Here is a 19,492-nt window from a genome sequence, read left to right as displayed (position 1 = left end):
TCAAAACACTGATCTTTTTCTGTACGATGACGTGTTTTTTTTTTTTCCCTACTATGGCCAAACAATTTTACACAACTTAGGAGGAATCTCTCGCAGGAAAGAGTTTTGTAACAATCTCTTTAAATGACTGGCTTTCACCTGTAGATAATCAGAAGCTACCAAAGATGAATAATAATCGCTTGGTGGTAGCCTGAATGAAGTATTAAAGCCTAACTTCACTATGCAGGGGTTTGGGAATTATGAGGTTTTCTTCCCTGTGCCAGTTTTGGTATTTAGCATGATCATTATTATCATCAGCAACTTCAACATTTTACGAACGCTTCCAAGCTTTCATATACAAGCAGTGAATTATCGACATAGTTCAGCTTTTTATCTCCATCCCCTCACCTTGCACACTCTCTCCTGATCTCTGCCCTCAGCTTCTCCTGGGTGTTCCTGGCCTCTTGCAGCTGTCTCCTGTGAGTCTCGTCCCTCTCCCGACCCACCCGTTGCAGTTCGACCTCGTGCGTCCGCGTAAGGACGTCTCTAAGCTGGGTCAGGGACATACGTTTCTCGTCTTCCAGCCTGTTGGGGGAAGGGGGTTTGTGGCTGTCATTATGGCTAATCAGAATGTGGATGGGCTCTATCTAACCCTATAAATACAAGCGGGTCTCTTCTAAGCTGGATAATATCATCTGACGGTTAAATCATCTGAAGTTGTAGGAGCGGAGTAAAATAAAATTTATGACATCGGGGTGGCAGGGTACATACGACCATAAGACCGTAAGACCGCAACGGTCTGACCATCCTAGCTCACCTGTTTCTGACGTCGGCCAACATGACTTCGATCCTCCTGGCCTCACCCTCCCGCAACTGCCGCAGACTGAGTTCGTGGGAGCGCCGAAGAGCCTTCCTCGCAGCACGTTCTTCCTCCAGCCGTGCGCGGGCCTCTTGCAGTTCGCTCTGAAACCTGACAGAAAAAGAGACCCTACGTGTTGGTCTCGTCACTGTGATTATTTATTTTATCCTTGTTATGTAAGTCGATTTTACATAACTTTCGGGAGACCTCTTACAGTGAAGTGGTCAGAAAAAATCTTTATTCTAACTCCTCTATTATGAAGAGTAAAACGAAAAAAAGTAAAGTGGGTATCAATAATGAACGAAAAATATTTCCTTGAACTGAGAAGGTTAACACTGCTGGTGACATGTTTAGAAAAAAATTCTTTCATAACATATGGTATTTTTTTTTATTTTTAGACTGCGCTAAAGCTTTGAGAATAATATGAATGAAGTTCCAGCAAATTATCGCAGTTTTAATTCACAAGTACAACAGTGCGGTGACGTATGGGAAATGAGATCTCACCTGTCTCTCTCAACACTGAGCTTATTACACTCCGCCTGTAGTCTGTCCCTCTCTGAGTCGTATTTCTTGGTGAAGGTACCCTCGCGTCTGAAGCCTGAGAATGACACTCCGCCCAGCACTGACGTTCTCTCCACAGCGGTCCTCTGGGGGTTCTTACGAGGCTCCCTGCACCGGCTAGGACGCTCTGGAAAAGTAGGAAGAAAGAGTCTTCACCAGTTTTGATGAGAAACGAGTCTCTAAGGGAGTGAATATTGTCAGAAGTCATTGTAACCTTAATTTTCCCTCTCGTTTAATTGTATGGTGTTTGTTAGCTATAGGAGTAAAAATGAAACTATAATCCAGCAACCCATCTATATGCATGTATCTTCTCGTCACAACACTGACTTTAGTGTTTGTTGGTTGTATATTTTCACTGCATATACCTAGGCTTGGTTGTAAAACATTATGTACCTGCATGAGTGAAGATGAAAGCACAGACAAGAAACGATTTTGTTTTGCTGTATTTTTCATTCGTTTGGCTGTGACTTTTTTTTTTTTTTTGGGGGGGGAGGTAATGTGCGGGTGGATAAAGGTATAAAAGATGAAACCACACACAACAAATGCTTTTGTTTTGTTGTAGTTTTCAATCCAGTGTGTGTGTGTGTGTGTGTGTGTGTGTGTGTGTGTGTGTTTTAAGTTCTTTGAGGGAAGATAAAATTATAAACAAGAAAATTTACAACTATTGTTCAACAAAGTTTATGCATACGGTACCTGGTTGCTCCTTAGCCGGTGCGGGACTTGCCTGCCTCTCCCATGTGACTGACTTGTTCTTGGAGTCAGTTCGCCGCAACCTGGGGCTGACTCGAACTGGCCTCCCTGCCGTCGGTGTGGCCCGAGGAGGCTGCGTGGGAGAGGTTTTTTCCGTGGCCTGATACTTAGTGGCTTTCTCTGTTACCTCCTGTGGTTTGATGGCTGTTCTCAGGACGTTCGCGAAGGTTTTCTTCGCATTATTTTTTAATACTGTTACTGGTGATGTCTTTTCCTGGGTGCTTTTTGTCGTAGGCATCTTTAATGAAATATTAAGTCTACCTGGACGAGGCTTTGTACTAGGTGTAGTGGATTCTTTATTAGCCTTTTCTTTTAAAGCTGCTTTACCGGTCTTTGGACTTTTGGTTGTGTCAGGTACTGGGGTGTCCATAGGAACAAAGAACTGCAGGGGTTCCATCACACTGTCTCTCGAGGGGACTTTGATATCGTCAGTGTCGTCTTTTTCAGCGTGGGCGACAGACTTCGTGATCTTGGCTGGAGGGGGACCGTCGAGAGTGAAAGTGCCCTCTCGCTTGACGGTCGCTTGAGAGAAGGGGGTAGTTGAGTCACCTACAAGACCAGATGGTGACTCCTCTGCTAGGTCGCTATCACTGCTGACCATGGGTGTATCCTCCTCTGGTATGCTGGCCTCCTTATCATCGCGTAGCTCACTTGCATCCTTATCGTCCGGCATCTTGGCCGCATTTTCCGGGAATTCGCCCGTGTATCCCTCACAATAAGCGTCATTTATTTCACAACTAGAATCAGGTACATCAGATCCGTGCTCATTCTCAAGTATTCTCAGACACTCATCACTTTCATGACTTCCCGCTACGCCATCGACATCTTCAGGCGCTGCAGGATATGGCACACTTGGCAAGGTCGCCTCATCACTCATTTCACGCCTACCAGCCTCATTTGGACTGCCCGTGACTGCATTGGAGGGAGGTTTTGATGGACTAGCGGACTCAGTGGGGATTTTGGCGGGTAAAGACTCCAGTACATCACTATCCTTAGGGTCAACGGCTCTGGCACACTCGACCATATCAGCCTCTCCGTCAGTAGCACCGAGGGACGCAGAATCAAGTGCATGACCGTCGTTTTGAACAGTGACCTCTGTATCTGCTCTTCCACCTTCTCCGCCACTTTTTAAAGCCTTAGCAACGTGTTTTTTATCATCTGCTTTTCTCTCATCCGTCTGGGTCTCGATATTAGCTTTCCTTTTCTTCGATCGCTTTCTCAAGAGCTTCTTCAAGGTCGATGACACAGCGCCATCTTCAGGGGCGGAACAGGGGACAGTCTGTTGCTCCACTGCTGTTGCTGTTGCTGCTGCGTCCGTCGCCTGAGGGTAAAAAACGCGCGTGTCTACAATCACATCGTCCTCGCAGTCGCTGGTCGAGAACTTCACTTTCTTCTTCTTCCTCTCCAGCGTCTCCGAATACGATTTCTCTCGCTTCAGCTTCGGAAGTCTCACCGATAGTATAGACTCTCGGTGGTCTTGTTTGGTACACGGCGCTTGATTTCTGTCGTACTGTGCCTGTTTGTGCTCCTGCGACGGCGTCTGTTCACCATTCCACAACGCCTCCATTCTGTTCTGTGGCACTTCTCTATCGTTCTGTGGCACCACATTCTCGGTTTGTTGCAGATTTCTCTCTTTTTGTGGCACCTCTCTATCGCTTTGTGGCACTTCTCTCTCAAGCTGTGCCATCTCTTCCTCGTGCCATGACGCCTCTTTTTCTTTCCGTGGCACCTCTGTTTCATCTGGTGAGACCTCTTTATTTATTCTTAGTGCCTCTTTTTCCGTCAGTGGTAAATTTTCATCTTCTGATACCACTTTTGTCTGAGGTTCCTGTCGCTTCTTTTCCGTCCGCGTCGTCGTCTCCTTCCGTTCCTGCGTCGCCTCCGTCGTCATCATCATCGTTCCTGATGCACGACCCTGCTCACCATCATCGGACGAGGGGGGAGTCGTGTTCGTCGTGGTCGTGTGGGGGTAGTTGTCGTTGCCCGAGATTGTGACACAGGTCGTTGCGTCTATACTGCCTTGGGTCGCCATGCCTTGAGGAAGACAAACAAAATTGTAGATCAAGACATTATTTTGACAAGGAGGAGGAGGAGGAGGAGGAGAAGGAGGAGGAGAAGGAGAAGGAGGAGGAAGAGGAGGAGGAGGAGGAGGAGGAATCGATATGAGAAAAAGACATAATCTAATTCAACAGAAACAATAATATTAAATCACGGCAAAAAATAAAAGCAATGACAAAAAGGCTGCACCTCTTGGTGACAGGTTAGGGCACAACCCCCCCTCCCTCCCTCGTATCATTACCCCACCCCTTCAACCCTCAACCCCCACCATCTTTCCCCCTTCCCCTCGCCTGCCAGCTCTAAGGGGGAACCACATTAAATAATCCTAGGTCGTATTCTCGTGGACTTAGGCGCCTCGCTGGCACTTCTTTCTTACTACGTTTAATTCTGTCATGTGGCCCATACCCTTACCTACGATGATGAATATCTGACTTTTTATTTTTGCTGCCTCCAAGCGATTTTCTTCACCTGTAGAGAGGCTTTTCGAACCCGTGGGGTTAAATAAGACGTTCATTAATCCCCTCGCCCATGTGGTTCTCTCCAAAGCTGGATAAAAACGTCTGTAAGTAACATGAAAGACATTAAATAAATACCCTCTGGCTCAAGGGGTTATTCTCTTGTTTGTTAATTATGCAAACTGTGTCTGTATCAATTCCTTCAATCCCATGACGAAGTTTTTATTTTATTCTTCCTATCTTCAGATGCTTTCTTTCACCTCTGAAGAGATTTTTTGAACCGGAGGGATTAGACACTGCCTTCAATGACCCCTTGATTTTTAAGAGACCTCTCGTAGCTTGAGCAGAATCACCTCGTGGACACTTGAGTTTAATGAAAAATATGTCATGACTTGAGGGGTTAAAAAATACAACACCAGATGAGATATTATTAAGATACAACACCCACGTTAAATCGCCAAGGATGAAGTGCAAGACGGTCTCTTTAAAATCACTGTACATAAACACGTCACAGTGCTCTTAACTCTTGTCTCTCAACTTCCTTATTCTGTGTATGTACTTTCCAAAATACATTAACTTAAAAACTTACACACACACACACACACACACACACACACACACACACACATACATACCCACCCACCCATATACGCACACACACGGAAAATACCATATCGTATCAACTCACTTTTTGGTTATTTTTATGAAAACATCAAAACCTAAGAAATTATATCTATCTGTCTGTTTATCTATCTATCTATATTTTCTGGGGTCCCCTTTTCTCGATAAGGGCAAAGGCGTTGCCCCTGATTAGGAGACTTTGGTTTTGGAGCGTGTAGCACTTTACGACCGGATGCCCTTCCTGATATACCAATGACCCTTGGGTGGACTCCAACCTCTGACTTTTCTGTCAGAGCGCTCTAACCCATTAAGCCACGGCTGCTACAACCAGCCAGGTGACAAGAGAGTGCTGTCTCTCCCGGCAGGGCACCTTACCCGGGTGCTGCGCAAACTCACGACTCTGCAGTCACAAGTCAGGCGCTCTACCACTGAGCTACCATCCCCCCCAAAGAAACCAATTACAAGACCTCGGTCGACTTTGGGCCTCTCTAGCCACGCCCATTTTTCCACCAGTGTTGGCTGCCGTGGTCTAATATCATCGTACTGAACGTCTGTCGCTTTCTTCCCCTAGTCCTCTAACTTTCACTACCCTTTCATCCCGATACACACAGGTCACTTCATAAATACCTGTAGGCATGCAATAAAGAATGCATACACATTTCTGCATTGTACTGGGTGTTAGGTGAGACTATGCAATAATGGGCGGGAGGTACAGCAGTGTGGAGTGTGACAGTGTGAAATGTGGCAGTTAGGAGTGTGGCAATGTGAGGTATGTCAGCATAAGTTACGGGAGTGTGAGCTGTGGTAGTGGGTGTGAGCTGTGGCGGTTTGATGTAAGTGTGTGAGATACTGATGTGTGAGGAGTGACATTGTGAGGTATGTGTGAAGCGCGACATGTGGCCCTGTGAGGCGTGACAGCGTGAAGTATAACGTGAGTGTACACTATGGCACTATGAAGTAACACAGAGTAGGTTTGTAAAGTGTGGCTGTGTGAATTGTGGGGTAAGGCAGTGTGGTATTGTGAGGTGTATATGAAATATGACTGTGAAATTTAATAATGTGAGGTGTGAATTTGTCAGTGTGAAGCGTAACAGTGAGGTGTGTGGGACTTAATGGTAGAGTTTTCTACTGCACAGCGTTTTTTCTACGCCCTGTTCATATAAGGGCGAAAGGGAAAGGGGGAAAGAGTAGGAAGAAGGGCAAAGGAGTGGGGTGGAAAAGGACAAGGAGGAGAGTGAAGAATGAGGCGAAGGAGGTGGAGGAAAGAGGAGAGGGAAAGAAAAAGAGCATGGGCGACAAGGCGGGAGATGGAAAGGTAGAAGCGACAGACAGTAAAGAGGAAAGTAGAAGGACCGGGGAAATGAATGAGTAGAGTCGGGGTGGGAGAGAAGGGAGTGGCAGGACAAGGAGGAGGTTATGGATAGAGACTAAAAGGGAAAAAGAGGGGCAGGACAAAGAAGTTAAACGGGGGACAGAAAAGGGGGGAATGGAGGAGAAGGAGGGTCAAGAGGAAAGTGAGAGAGGATAATGGAGGTGGAGGAAAACATGAGGAAAGAGTTGGATGGCAAGAGGGAGGAAACTGATGAAGAGAGGGGTAGAGGAGGGGAGAAGGGAAAGAAGAGAAGAGGGTGGGAGCAGGAAGGTGCTAGGACAGCAAGGGAGGGGAGTAAAGGAAAGAGGAGACAGGGGATTAAAGGAGTGAAAGAAGAGTACAAAGGAGTACAAAGGAAACCAAACAGCAACAGACCTTATGGTCCTCTCGAGGCTGTTTGTTACAGAGTAAACTATGATTACGAGATCTAACTCTACGTGCTGAAGGATAAGGATAGTAAACCAAGAAGGCTTCCCCCGTCTCCAAACCCTCCAGCTAAAACTGGCAAGAAAAAGTGAGAAAAACTACCATGCAGCATGGAAAAAATGACATGGAAATTTCATAGGAAAGACTGAAAAGGAAAAGCTACATTCTATAATACATTATCTATAAGCTACCAGTATGAATAACTTGAATGAGAAAGCAATAAAGTAAAATGAATAATCAAATAAATAAATAACTAATGCATGTCACTATGTATGGGTACGGTGAGTTGACGGGGCGTCTGCGGACACAGTGTGGAAATTGCACAGTGTGGATATTCAGGGGTGGTGCGGCAGCATTGCCTGGTGCTATTAAGGTAGGCAGCGGTCAATCAGGACACAGCTCCGTTCATTCCACTGAGACTAGGAATTTTCCCATGCGGGACAGGCACACAAGTCACCTCCTGAAGCAGTGACTCCTGGTACATTAAAAAAAATCCCGATGGTGGCCACGTAACTAACAGGGACCCTCAGTGATCCACAGCCCATCACAGGTCGAAAGTATGAGTAATGACCGTTAACTCAGGGCTATCTGTGCATATCCTAGTCTGTGCATATACTATATCTGCATTTAATAAACTGATCCAGGCTCTAAAAAAAACTAAAATAAACTAGAATATAAAATTATACATACACAAGTGATTTATACAGGAGTAAACATATTAAGCTGGGGGTTGGATGCCAAATACTTATCCAGGCAATTTTCAAAGGTATGTACTGTATTACAATTTACTACGTTGGAGGGCAATTTATTCCATATATTTACAACTCCATTGAAGAAGAAATGCTTAGCTTCATGCGACTGGAATCGTTCGCCAATTATTTTATGCCCATTGCCTCTAGTGTACGGTAATTCGAGTGATCGACAGTGAAGTATTTATCGACAGCCATGTTATCATGTCCTTTGAATATCTTGAATACTTGAATTAAATCTCGTATCCTCCGTTTTCTTATGGTAAAGAGATTCAGAGCTTCTAAACGTTCCTCGTACGGTTTATTTCACAATCTTGGTATCATCTTTGTCATCCTTCGCTGCACTTTTTGCAGTTTTTCCATATCCTTTTTATAATACGGTGACCAAAACTGAACGCAACACTCCAAGTGCGGGCGTACTAAGGAATTATACAAAGAGATGATAATATTATCGGATTTATATTCCAATGCTCTGCCTACGAATCCAATCAGTTTATTGGCTTTTTTCATAGCTTCAGTACATTGTTTGCTTGGTTTCAAATCGTTTGTTATTATAACTCCTATGTCTTTTTCATGGTTTACCCTATCCCTATCAAGCTGAACATTATTCATGCTGTAACTGGCTCTTACTATCTATCTTTATCTATCTGCCTATTTACTCATAACGGCGATTTCACTGCTCTGTTCCCAGAAGGAGTGGTGGGGGGGCAAGAGGGAGCTGAGTGGGAAGGGAGGGGGGTCTCAAGTCAACCAGTAATTTGCCCAAATTTCTGGCCCGTTAGGTAAGTCCCACAAATAAGCAGACATGTTTCCTGTGGTCTAGAACAAAGCGGTCCCGGTTGAGTCTATTTTACTAACACAATATGTACAGTGTAGTTAAATTACCTACGGCACAATCTGTCACTGTCATTATCACCTTATTTCTATTTCATTTACACACTGTAGTCAAAATGCATCCAACACCAACGTTCACCGTCATCATCATCCTAACTCGGTTTCACTCACACAGTATATATGGTCAAATACGTCCGAGAAACTATCGCTCACCACGATCATCATCCTAGTTTGTACAGCATGCTCGCTAACAGTTTTCGACATCGGTCGACACCCGTGGCGATAAAGGTGGAGGCGGTAAATGTGTAGAAAGTTAGCACAGTTATATTTTTAGACATGATTTCAACATTCCCTTACAAAATGTCTCTAACAGTCTCCAAGAGACTGGAGTAGTCTGTTCATTAGTGAACCTTACTTTTACAGGTACCAACAAAATCTTCTGTAGATAAGAGAACAAAGCTAACATAAAGTAACAACCTAAAGGTAATGACCGGAAAATCTGTTCTAACCTATTAATTGATGACAGGGTGTCGATGAATGGATATTTCACGTCCGAAAATATAAAAATAAGAAAAATATAGGACAGTCACTATCGAATCTATCTATCTTTAACTATCTGCCTATTTACCTATAACGGCGATTTCACTGCCCTGCTCCCAGCTCACACCCCCCTCTCTCATATACCTCTCCACTCCATCCCTCCATCTCATCCTCTGCCTCCCCCTCCCTCTTCTCCCCTCCACCTCACTCACATACACCGTCCTCGTTAGTCGCTCGCTCTCCATCCTCTCCACATGACCAAACCACCTCAATGTAGCCTATTTCTCCTAACGCTTTCTATTACGTCCAAACCATCTCAGTGTGTTTCTCCCAGCGCTTTCTATCACATCCACATCCACACCACAACGCTCCTTCACTTCCTCATTTGTCAGTCAGTCTCTCCACGAAACTCCACATGCTCCTCTCAAACAAGTAATTTCCACGGCTCTCACTCCTGACCTGTGTCCTTCCAACAAGGTCTAAGCTCACTTCCATAGACGAGGGTTGGTATCACAATAGTGTCATGCAGCGACTTTTTTTACTTCCATACTCACTTCCCTGTTCCTTAGCACTGCTTTCAAAGGACCAGCAACTTCCTTCCCAGCTGTATCCTTTCAAGCACTTCACCCACTAAACTTCCATCCTTACTCATCACACAATCCAAGTACCGGGTACTTAAACGCACTCATCCTGCCTCACTGTACATTCAGTGTCTTCATTTCCCTCGAAAACCATAACTTTACTCTTCCCTACATTCACCTTAGATTCCACTTCTTACACACTCTCTCAAACTCATTCACCATGCCTCGCAGTTCCCCTTCAAACAATATAGTATCATCTGCAAACAACAGTACATGGAGTTTCCAAACACTGCCCTCTCTTATTAGGGTCTCTCAACATCCATTTCCCTACCTTCTACCTCTTTTATAACCCCATCCATATACAGATTGAACAACCACAGGGACGTGACACATCTCTGTTTCAATCCAAGATTCAAACAGAAAAACTCACACAGTGCACTATCCACACGCACTGCAGCCTTAACACCCTCATACATACTCTTCACGGCTTTCAACAACTTCCTATTTACTCCATGTACTCTTAATATTTTCCACATTCCTTGTCTATCCACCCTGTCATATGCTTTCTCCAAATCCATGATGGCCGCATACAACTTCTTTCCCTTCTCAAGAAACTTTTCCAATAAAGACCTAAGAATGAATATCTGATCTACATAACCTCTTCCCTTCCTAAAACCTCCCTGTTCTTCTACAACTAATTTTTATGCTATTTCCTTAACTCTCCCAATAAGTATCCTACCATATACTTTTCCTATTACACTAAGAAGGCAAATGCCCCTATGATTACCACACACTTTCTTTTCTTTTCCTTTGTACATGGGAATATGTATACCGACTTCCAATCCTTCAGGACTCTACTTTCTTCCCTGGCCAATCTGCACATCTTCCACATTCATTCTACTACATCTCTTCCCCAAGCTTCAGCATTTCATCACACACTCCAGCAATTCCTGGGGCTTTCCCCATTTTTACTTTCTTCATTGCTTCCACTACTTTCATCCTACTGTTCTCGCCCTCTCTTCTCATCTCACTCCTTCTCCCAGCCATCCCCCAGTCACTTATACTCGCATTACTTTCATTCTCTATGTTCAACAATGCCTTAAAGTGTTCTCTCCAGTTGCTTACTTTTTCTCCCTTCTCCACTAGCAATCTACCATTTTTATCTTTCACCCCTCGACTTACTTCTTTATCACCTTGTCAAACTCTCTTTACCTCTTTCCAGAACGTTTTCTTACAATCCCTCCACTTTACACTCAAATTCCTTCCAAATTCCTCATCCACTCTCTCCTTTCTCTCTCTCTTACTAATTTCTTCACCTCTTTCTTCCTCTCTACATACGACTCCATCTTCCGTTTCTCAACTTCCTCCACGCCCCTGTTTCTCATCCACTCACTATATGCTTTCTTTTGCGCCACAGCATGTCTCACCTCTTCATTTCACCATGCTGCTCCTTGCACCCCCTTTCGTCTTCTCTTCACCCCACACACCATCTTGCATGCTGCACAGATTTCTTCTGTGAATATCTTGCGCATACCTTCCACGTCCCCCATCTGCTCGAGATCATATTTACCCAAACGCTCCTCCACTTCTTTTTTATATTCTGCCTTATGTTTCACCCTCTTGCAACCTTTCTACTTTTTCAAGGCAAGTTTATTTTGCACATTTCAGATACAGGGGTGAAAACACCCAAAGAGCAGTGAACACTTTATTTTTGCTGCTATAATACTGCTCCCAATTCCAGTGTCATCTTTTAAAAATACAGGGTTAGCTGATCATTCAGGTAACTACAGTATACCAAGCGATTAATTAGCATCTCAACTGGAAAAACAGTTATTGATTAATGTTTACAAAAGCAGTTTGACGCAACCCTAGAATTATTTTAACTAGACATAAATGAAAGTTGAATGCCTCTTGGCTGGTTTAAACACATTTGGATCATGATGAAGACTGCACCGACATGCAAGTCAGATCATTTCAAGCGATGCACACAACCTTATAAGTCAAAATTATTAAGAGGATGACGAAAATGGACAGAGCACAAGATGCATTGTACTCACAGTACACGTAAATCAATTTATTTCATCACTTTATTTTCATCCTTTTTCATCCCTTATTCCAACTTCCTGACAACCACCCTCCTCTTATCATCTTGCCCTTACTTAATCCTTATCCATCCTCATGTCTCCCTGTTCTCACCCTATCCTCCCTATCCCCATTATATCATTCATTAACCTTACCCCCTCACCCGTCTCTCTCTCTCTCTTCTCAATCCCATCCTTTTCCTTACACCTCTACACCCACCCTCCTCTTCTGCCTCTCCCACACTTCATCCCAGCTTCATTCCGCTTACTTCATCCTCCTTATCTCACAGTTCCAATCTTAACCCCACCTTCCCTATCCTCACCCTATCCTTTCTCACTCGTCTCTCTGTCCTCTTTACACCACTCCTCATTAACCAGTTCCTAATTATTTTCACCATCCCTGCCCATCCATTCCCCATTCTCTCTATCCCCTCTTCACCCTTCCCCATCCTCGTATCACCCCACTCCATTCTAACCCGACCCCTCCCTGTCCTCTTTCCACCCCACGTCATCACTCATTATCTCTCCCATCCTCATCCTTCCTCCTCTTCTATCCTCATTCCATCTCTTTCTCCATCCCTACCGTCGCCCCATCCCTCCGTCTCACCTCAGTCTATCTGTCATCTTTTCACCACAGCTCATCACCTCATTCTCTCCTATCCTCACGCAACCCTTGCCTATCCTTTCCCCAATCTCTCTAACTTATTTTCACCCCTCTCTTTCATAGCCTCACCGTTCCCCATCCTCCCTTCACCACCCCTTCCAACAACATCACCCCTTCCTCCATCACCCCTCTTCGCCACGCCCCACTCGCTGCTCTCATTACCCTCTCAACTGGCCCACCAACAATCTTCCCCCACCCCTTCTCACTCTCTCATCACGCACTCTCTCACCTCACAACCTGTTTTGTTTACTTAATCCATCAGTTTTTCTTACTTCTTTCTTTCCCGTTTTTCATTCTCCCTCACTTTACGATTTCCTTTACTTATCAGTTTCTCTTCTATCTATCTATCTATTGCCAGACACCACAATCCCGCATGGGATGGCCAATGACTCTGAGTTATTTGTTTTACAGGGAGGGGCACTAATCCTCCACCAACCCACTTGACATGTAGTTTCTCTTGCTTCCCTAAATTCCTCATCCCTCATCCTCCCTCACCTCTCAACCCCCCTCACTACTCAACCTCCCTCACCACTCAATCTCTCTCACCACTCAACCTCCCTCACCACTCAACCTTCCCCACCCCTTAACTTCCCCCACCTGTCTCACTCATACAGCCCTCTTCCCTCCTTGACTCACCTCTCAGTCTATTCTTCCCCTCAAACTCGATCTCTCCACCTATAATATCCCCTCCTTTCTTCTCTCTTCTCATTCCTCAGTCCCTCTCCCTAATATTCTTCCTCATTCTCCTTCAGTTTTTCCAATCTTGCTCATATAAACCGTACCTTCTTCATTCCCTTACATCCATTCCACGCTGTAATCTTATATTTCTCTCCAGCTTTCATCTTCATATTGTTTCCTATTTTTTGTTTCATTTAATTCACTACCATTTATGCATCTAAGCCTCATCTTCCTAATACATCATTTCCACATTCTCTTTCTTTCCATGATCTTCTTTACCTGACAAACATGCAAAATTCAAGTTCATATCCTTCCTACCCCCTTCTTCTTCCTTTTTTTCTTTTTTTAAATTTAACTCACTACCTTTTAAGCATCTAAGCCTGACCTTCCTAATCCATCTGTTGTACATCCCTTTCTGTTCCATGATTTTGTTATCTTCTGTGTTCGTAATTAAACATTCTCCTCTCTTCTGTGATCCTGCTTTCTTCTGTACGGTACTCCAGTTTGGACACTTTTATCTATTAGTTCTGGGATGTGGTGATCAACATTCAAATTCAAATCCTGCCCAGCGCCATCTTCTCAAGTATCTGCCACGCCCGACCTCAACTTGTTCACCCTCCTCTCTCCCTCGCGCACCCCTCCACTTCCCCTGCCTCTTCCACCAAACCTATCCCACCCCTCCTTCCTCCTCTGCCCCTCACCCGCTCTCCTGTACCCCTCCACCTCCCTTGCCCTTAACTGCCTCCCTCCCTTCCCTCCCCCATCCCTCCACCTCCTTAGCCCCTCTCCCTCCCTCCTACACTCCCCCTCCTCCCTCCCCCCACACTCCTACACTCCCCTTCCTCCCTCCTTCCTTAACTTCTACACTCCCCTTCCTCCCTTCCCCCTATCCTCCTACGTTCCCCTTCCTCCCTCCCCCCTATCCTCCTACATTCCCCTTCCTCCCTCCCTCATGGACTCCACCATAGAGGTAGGATTAGGACTCCACTTCCCCTGTTCTCCCTCCCTCCCTGCCTCCCTCCTTCTCGCACCTCATACCTCCCCTGCTTCCCCCAACTAGATCTCGTCCCTCCTCCCTCCTCTGTCCTTCATCTCTGCTCCTCTTCTGAATAAATCAGCCTTGAAAAAGAGGCAAAATTACCATCAAACGAATCCCCTTTCTTATTTCATCTCCCTCTCCCTTGCACCCTAACCCTTTTCTCTTCCCTATTCCACGGTCCTCTATATCCCCTGTGCCAATGCCGTCCCGTATCCAGTCCCTCCTTCCTTCTCTGTTCTTCATCTGTGCTTTTCTTCCCTACTCCATTCCTTCGCTCTTCCTTGTCCTTCATACCTCTTTTTTTCCTTGTGTATTCCCTTCCTGCTTTCCTGTTCTTGTCTTTGACGCATACAACAGTTATGTTAGTTTAACGTACCCTTTAACATAATTTTGAAAGGACCAAACCAGCCGTTGCTGGTTGCATTCCTCTGTACTCTTTGTACTTGCCTCTATCTCCGCTCCTCCTTCCTCTACTCTCCTGCATTTCTGCTGCTCCTTCTCTTTCTAATTTTCTCTCCAACTCTTCCTTATCCCATATCTTTCCCTTCTCTCGTCCCCCATCACATCACGCAGTTTTCTGTCCACTATCTTACAGATTCCTCTTCTCTTCCCTTACCTCTCCCCTCCCTCCCCTTTTACTTTCCTCTTCTTTTTATTTTTCCTACCCTTCTTTTTTTCCTTATCTCTTTCCCTTCTATGTCGTCCCTCCTTCGTCCCCTTTCATGACTACAATTTACCCCGCTTCCCTAGCCGTTATATCTCCTCCCTTTTGTCTTTACCCTCCTCATTCCTTTTTTTTTTTTTCCCTCAGTCCTAGCTCCCCTCCTTCCTGTTCCTTACTGATCTTCCCATCCCTTCCACCTTCCTCCCTATTCCTTCCATCTACTCCTTCTCCCCTCACCCTAACTCATTCCTCCTTTTTTAGTCCCCTCCTCTCCTACACCGTACCCCTCCTCCTCCTCCTCCTCTTCTCTGTCCCGTTCTTCTCCCCTCTCCCGTGCTCCTTCCCATCCTCCTCTCTCCCCGCACCGTCCCCTATCCTTAACTATCTCTCACGGCCCACATCCTATCCCCCGTCCCTCCTACATCCCCTCCTCTTCCCCTCCCACACAGAGTCATCCTACTTCATTAACCTTCTCCACCCCCAGGCCACTACTAAACAAAGCTCTCAACACTGCATGGCACTCACTTCTAGCACAGCATTCACAGACATCAATAGGACATTATTCACAGACTCGTACTCATGGTTTCTTAGAGCACAGTATTCATACTGATTAACAGCTCAGCATTCATAATAGTTCACAGCATAGTACTCAGAGCTGTTCATAACACAATATTCAGTCACCCACAGCAAAGCACTGTTACTAATAGCATAGTCACTCGTAAAAAAAAGGACTGTTACATTAGCTTCACACAACATAACACTTTTAGTATGTCCCTTTAAGTACAAAATCCACAGCATGCACTCAACAATACTCACGACGAGCACTGCACTCAGCAACATACAGTACAGCAAACAGCTGTCATAGCATTCCCTGCCATTACCAGGACTCAAACCGCTAGCCAATACAGCATTAGCATCTTAAAAGAACTCAAAACATTCTCCACAACGTATCACGGAGGCAGATATTTTTATAATACTTCTACTGACACCATACAAATTCCTCAAATACCCAATGGTCTAATGGTATGAAGACACTAGTCGGGGTGATAATCATGAACTGTACTTCCCACATGCTTGAATTCCTTAGACACAGTTGGAGGTTTTTCGATGTAACGTCACTACGGAGTAGGTCAGTTAGAGCCACGATCAATAATCCTTTAAAATATCTGGTTCCCAGCTAAAGAGACAGAGTAATGGAACTACTGAATTATGGTACCTAGCCTCGGATCCCACACTTGAATAGGGATAATATGTGCAATCGCTTTCCATATCATTTAAACACTTCATGACAGTCTACAGGCTCACTTACACCCGCCTTAACTCATCCACCTACCACCGAAAAAAAAAGGGGGGGAGGGAGAAAATGAACAAAACCGTAGTGTGTGAGCTGGTGCCAAGTGGAGCAATACCCTCAGCTGTTTATATCCCACGCTCGCCTCCCCCACCACTCCCACTCCACACCCACAGCCAAACCATCAGTTCCTACCAAGTCCCCGTCTACCCGGAACGACTGCGCACTTCCCCTATCTCATCCCAAGCATAAGACGACTGCAGATATATATAGATTTTTTACTTCATATCTACAATACTTCACTTTCCCCTAATCATTCTATCTTATTCATTTATTTCTTTACTTATTTGTTATTTTTCTTAATGGGGAGGAAATCACATAGTTGGATACTTGACGTCAACTACACCCTTCCCCAGAACGACTGCACACTTCCTGTCACAACAATCACAGCTGACTGGTTCGAAGCTGCGTTTCTGTTTTCACTTATGTCTAACATGTTTCACTCTTCATTCACGTTTTTAGCTGAACTGGCGTCAACTTAAGATGGTACAAAGAAAATTATTATTATTTTGTTTTTATGCCAGACATTGCCTGTTGGGTGGTCTCATAAGAGCTATATGATCGTTGGCATAGCAGACTTCGTACACCCTCTACCGAGGCGATTTATGTAGGTTACAGTTCAATATTCTCTAGTAGATTATCTAATTTATTTTAGATCGGCATAGTTTGCAGCAGCAATATAAAAGAGATGATGGCGCATTAGGCAAATTAATTCACTGAGGAAGAAACGTTACGAAATCTCACAAGCCAACCAGAATGCAACCCAAAAGGATTAATGATATACTGAAGAAACCGACTAAGAAACAACCCGACAGATGTCATAACAACAACTGTCTTTTTCCACTCACGCTTCTTTGAAGTCTTCCGCGTCTATCCTGTTTCGGCCCTAATTGTCCCTAGGGTGAAAAGGGGGCAAAACAAGGAAACAAAAACTGCGTAGGACGAGCCGGAGAACGAGGCCGTCAGTATGTATGAAGAAACATTCCCTTGTGCTGAGTCACGAGAAGGTCCAACTCTGCTCTCTCTCCCTCCCTCTCACTCACTCTGCTGTATCACTGTCCTCACCCTCCAACATAGGATTATATCTTGGGCGCGTATTCGTGAAAATTACGGTAAAGATTTCTTCAACTTGTCTTTTAGTAGAAAAAAAACTGTTTCGGCGAGCGCAGTGTCAAGGTGATATTATCATGCGAAAAAAAATATATATATATAGAGTATAGTCATCACTGCTCCTGATGTATCTTTGATATCTGTATGACGTTTTATCTGTTTAGCTTGTAAACAAATCATAAGCTGTCCATTCACATGCCTAGATGTGTAATATGTTCAATTTCTTTCGATTATTGTGACTTCCAAGCAGCAGACCAATGCACAATATATTCAGGGTTTTGGAGATACCACCCCGAAACTCATGTCCAAGTTACGATAAATCAGTTCGAACCTGACCTTTAAATTCACACAAAACACAACACTGGTGTGAGATAAAACCGCCCCCATCGTCCAATATCATTTCTCAATCTCCCTAATGCAGTCTCCCTCATCTCTTAAAATAAATCTCTTATTCAGACTTCCTCATCTCTCTCTCTCTCTCTCTCTCTCTCTCTATCTATCTATCTATCTATCTGCTCTAAGCAAACAGAGGTCAAATAAATAGCATGGGGACACACGAGATGTGTGTGTGTGTGTGTGTGTGTGTGTGTGTGTGTGTGTGTGTGTGTGTGTGTGTGTGTGTGTGTAAAGGGGGGCAACATTAGCTCTAGTTTACACTCTCAGGCTGCTATGACTCACTCGCAACTGAAAATAATCTCCTGGTGTCTGATGGACAGCAATACCAGAGTTGTCCAAACCATGAGAAGGTTAACGGTGCCAGTACTGTATTAACACACTTAGCCTCCTATTTCCACTGTCACCTGGATAAATTCGTTAGGTGCTACAGTCCTTTTACCTTAACATGGCCAAGATTTTTCTCCCTTTGAAACTTTTTTTTTTTTTGTTCATGTGGCTAAGTGGCAGAATAGTATTATGTTGTGGTTTTACAGCCTTTCTGTGGCACATTTTCGTCACTACCGTCTTATTCCATTATTACTTTATTGGTACATCTTAGCATTCAAGGAGGAGACACGGCAATTTTAGGCCAGGTTAAAGTAAATAGAGCATACAGTAGTTTGAATAATATACGAGATGAAACACCAGCAGGAGAGGTTTAATGGATGTTGTCCCAACTTTGCACAACGAGAGTTCTTAAGGCTGAATAATATCCTGTGGCGATAGCAGAAAATAAGTACAGCGAGGTGTCATCTTCCTGGACAGTGATGGAGTGTTTCTAATCTCTTTACATGGAGATGTCACCCCCTCCCCCTCCAAAAAATAAGTTTGCAGAAGCAAAGGAAGAGTGTTTAAAATCCTCTCTGTAAAACACACACACACACACACACACACACACACACACACACACACACACGCAAGCGCGCGCGCTTTAAAGCTGAATACAATAGTCAGGAGGCAGTAGAAATGAAACAAGTGCCGTGCTGAGGGTACTAATTTTGACGCCTTCATTATGAGAGGAAATTCCTCACCTAAATAAAACTGTCTACCGATGGATAAGATATAAAGATTTCGAATTGACGGAAGTGTGGAGATTACGTCCATTGTCTTCTCTCTCTCTCTCTCTCTCTCTCTCTCTCTCTCTCTCTCTCTCTCTCTCTCTCTCTCCAGACGATTTTATTCTGCTGTCATTCTGAAGGGGAATATTTCCGTGAACACTCACGAAGCGAGACCATCCGTGTGTCCGGGATGTTAATGGCTCTTACTGTCAGAACGATGACCCCCTTTTCACTTCATTTCTGATGCCGCCAGACGGTTTTCTTCGACTTAAAAAAAATCTACCGAAAAAATCTACACGAAACCAGACAGTCTTTGTGTCCCTTCCTGCATACGGTTTTGGCCTGTCAACATCATTAAACGCTCACCATTTTATTCATGTTACGGCCTGACGATTTTATTCAGCTGATGAAATCCGTTCGTATGGAAGATGCTATATTCCGAGAGCACACACGAAGCGGGAACGTCCTTGTGAGCTTGTTGTTTAAGGTATCAAGTGATGATGGGCCTCAACCCGTGGCCTTGTGAGATGTCTCGGTGTGTGTGTGTGTGTGTGTGTGTGTGTGTGTGTGTGTGTGTGTGTGTGTGTGTGTGTGTGTGTGTGTGTGTGTGTGTGTGTGTGTGTGTGT

The 19,492-nt window shown here is 44.6% G+C and overlaps 1 protein-coding gene across 7 annotated transcripts in view; it reads right to left on the bottom strand.

The window, feature by feature from the left end:
• LOC145406856 (uncharacterized) overlaps positions 1-19,492 on the bottom strand; it is a 560,030-nt gene that overhangs the window by 528,762 nt on the left and 11,776 nt on the right. For all 7 annotated transcript variants that reach the window (XR_013898600.1, XM_080277963.1, XM_080277968.1 and 4 more), the window contains exons 2-5: positions 2,093-4,183; positions 1,343-1,526; positions 797-949; positions 388-564 (exon numbers count right to left, since the gene is read on the bottom strand). Coding sequence is in view for 6 of the 7 variants with exons in the window: in XM_080277963.1 (XP_080134089.1) it covers positions 388-564; positions 797-949; positions 1,343-1,526; positions 2,093-4,181 (2,603 nt within the window). In the remaining variant the exon portion in view is untranslated. The remainder of the gene's footprint in view (positions 1-387; positions 565-796; positions 950-1,342; positions 1,527-2,092; positions 4,184-19,492) is intronic.

Source organism: Coenobita brevimanus, chromosome 71, assembly GCF_032717465.1.
Source record: "Coenobita brevimanus isolate Jiangsu-jjx chromosome 71, ASM3271746v2, whole genome shotgun sequence".
NCBI classification, from domain to species: Eukaryota; Metazoa; Arthropoda; class Malacostraca; order Decapoda; family Coenobitidae; genus Coenobita; species Coenobita brevimanus.
This window is presented reverse-complemented; position numbering and strand designations above follow the sequence as displayed.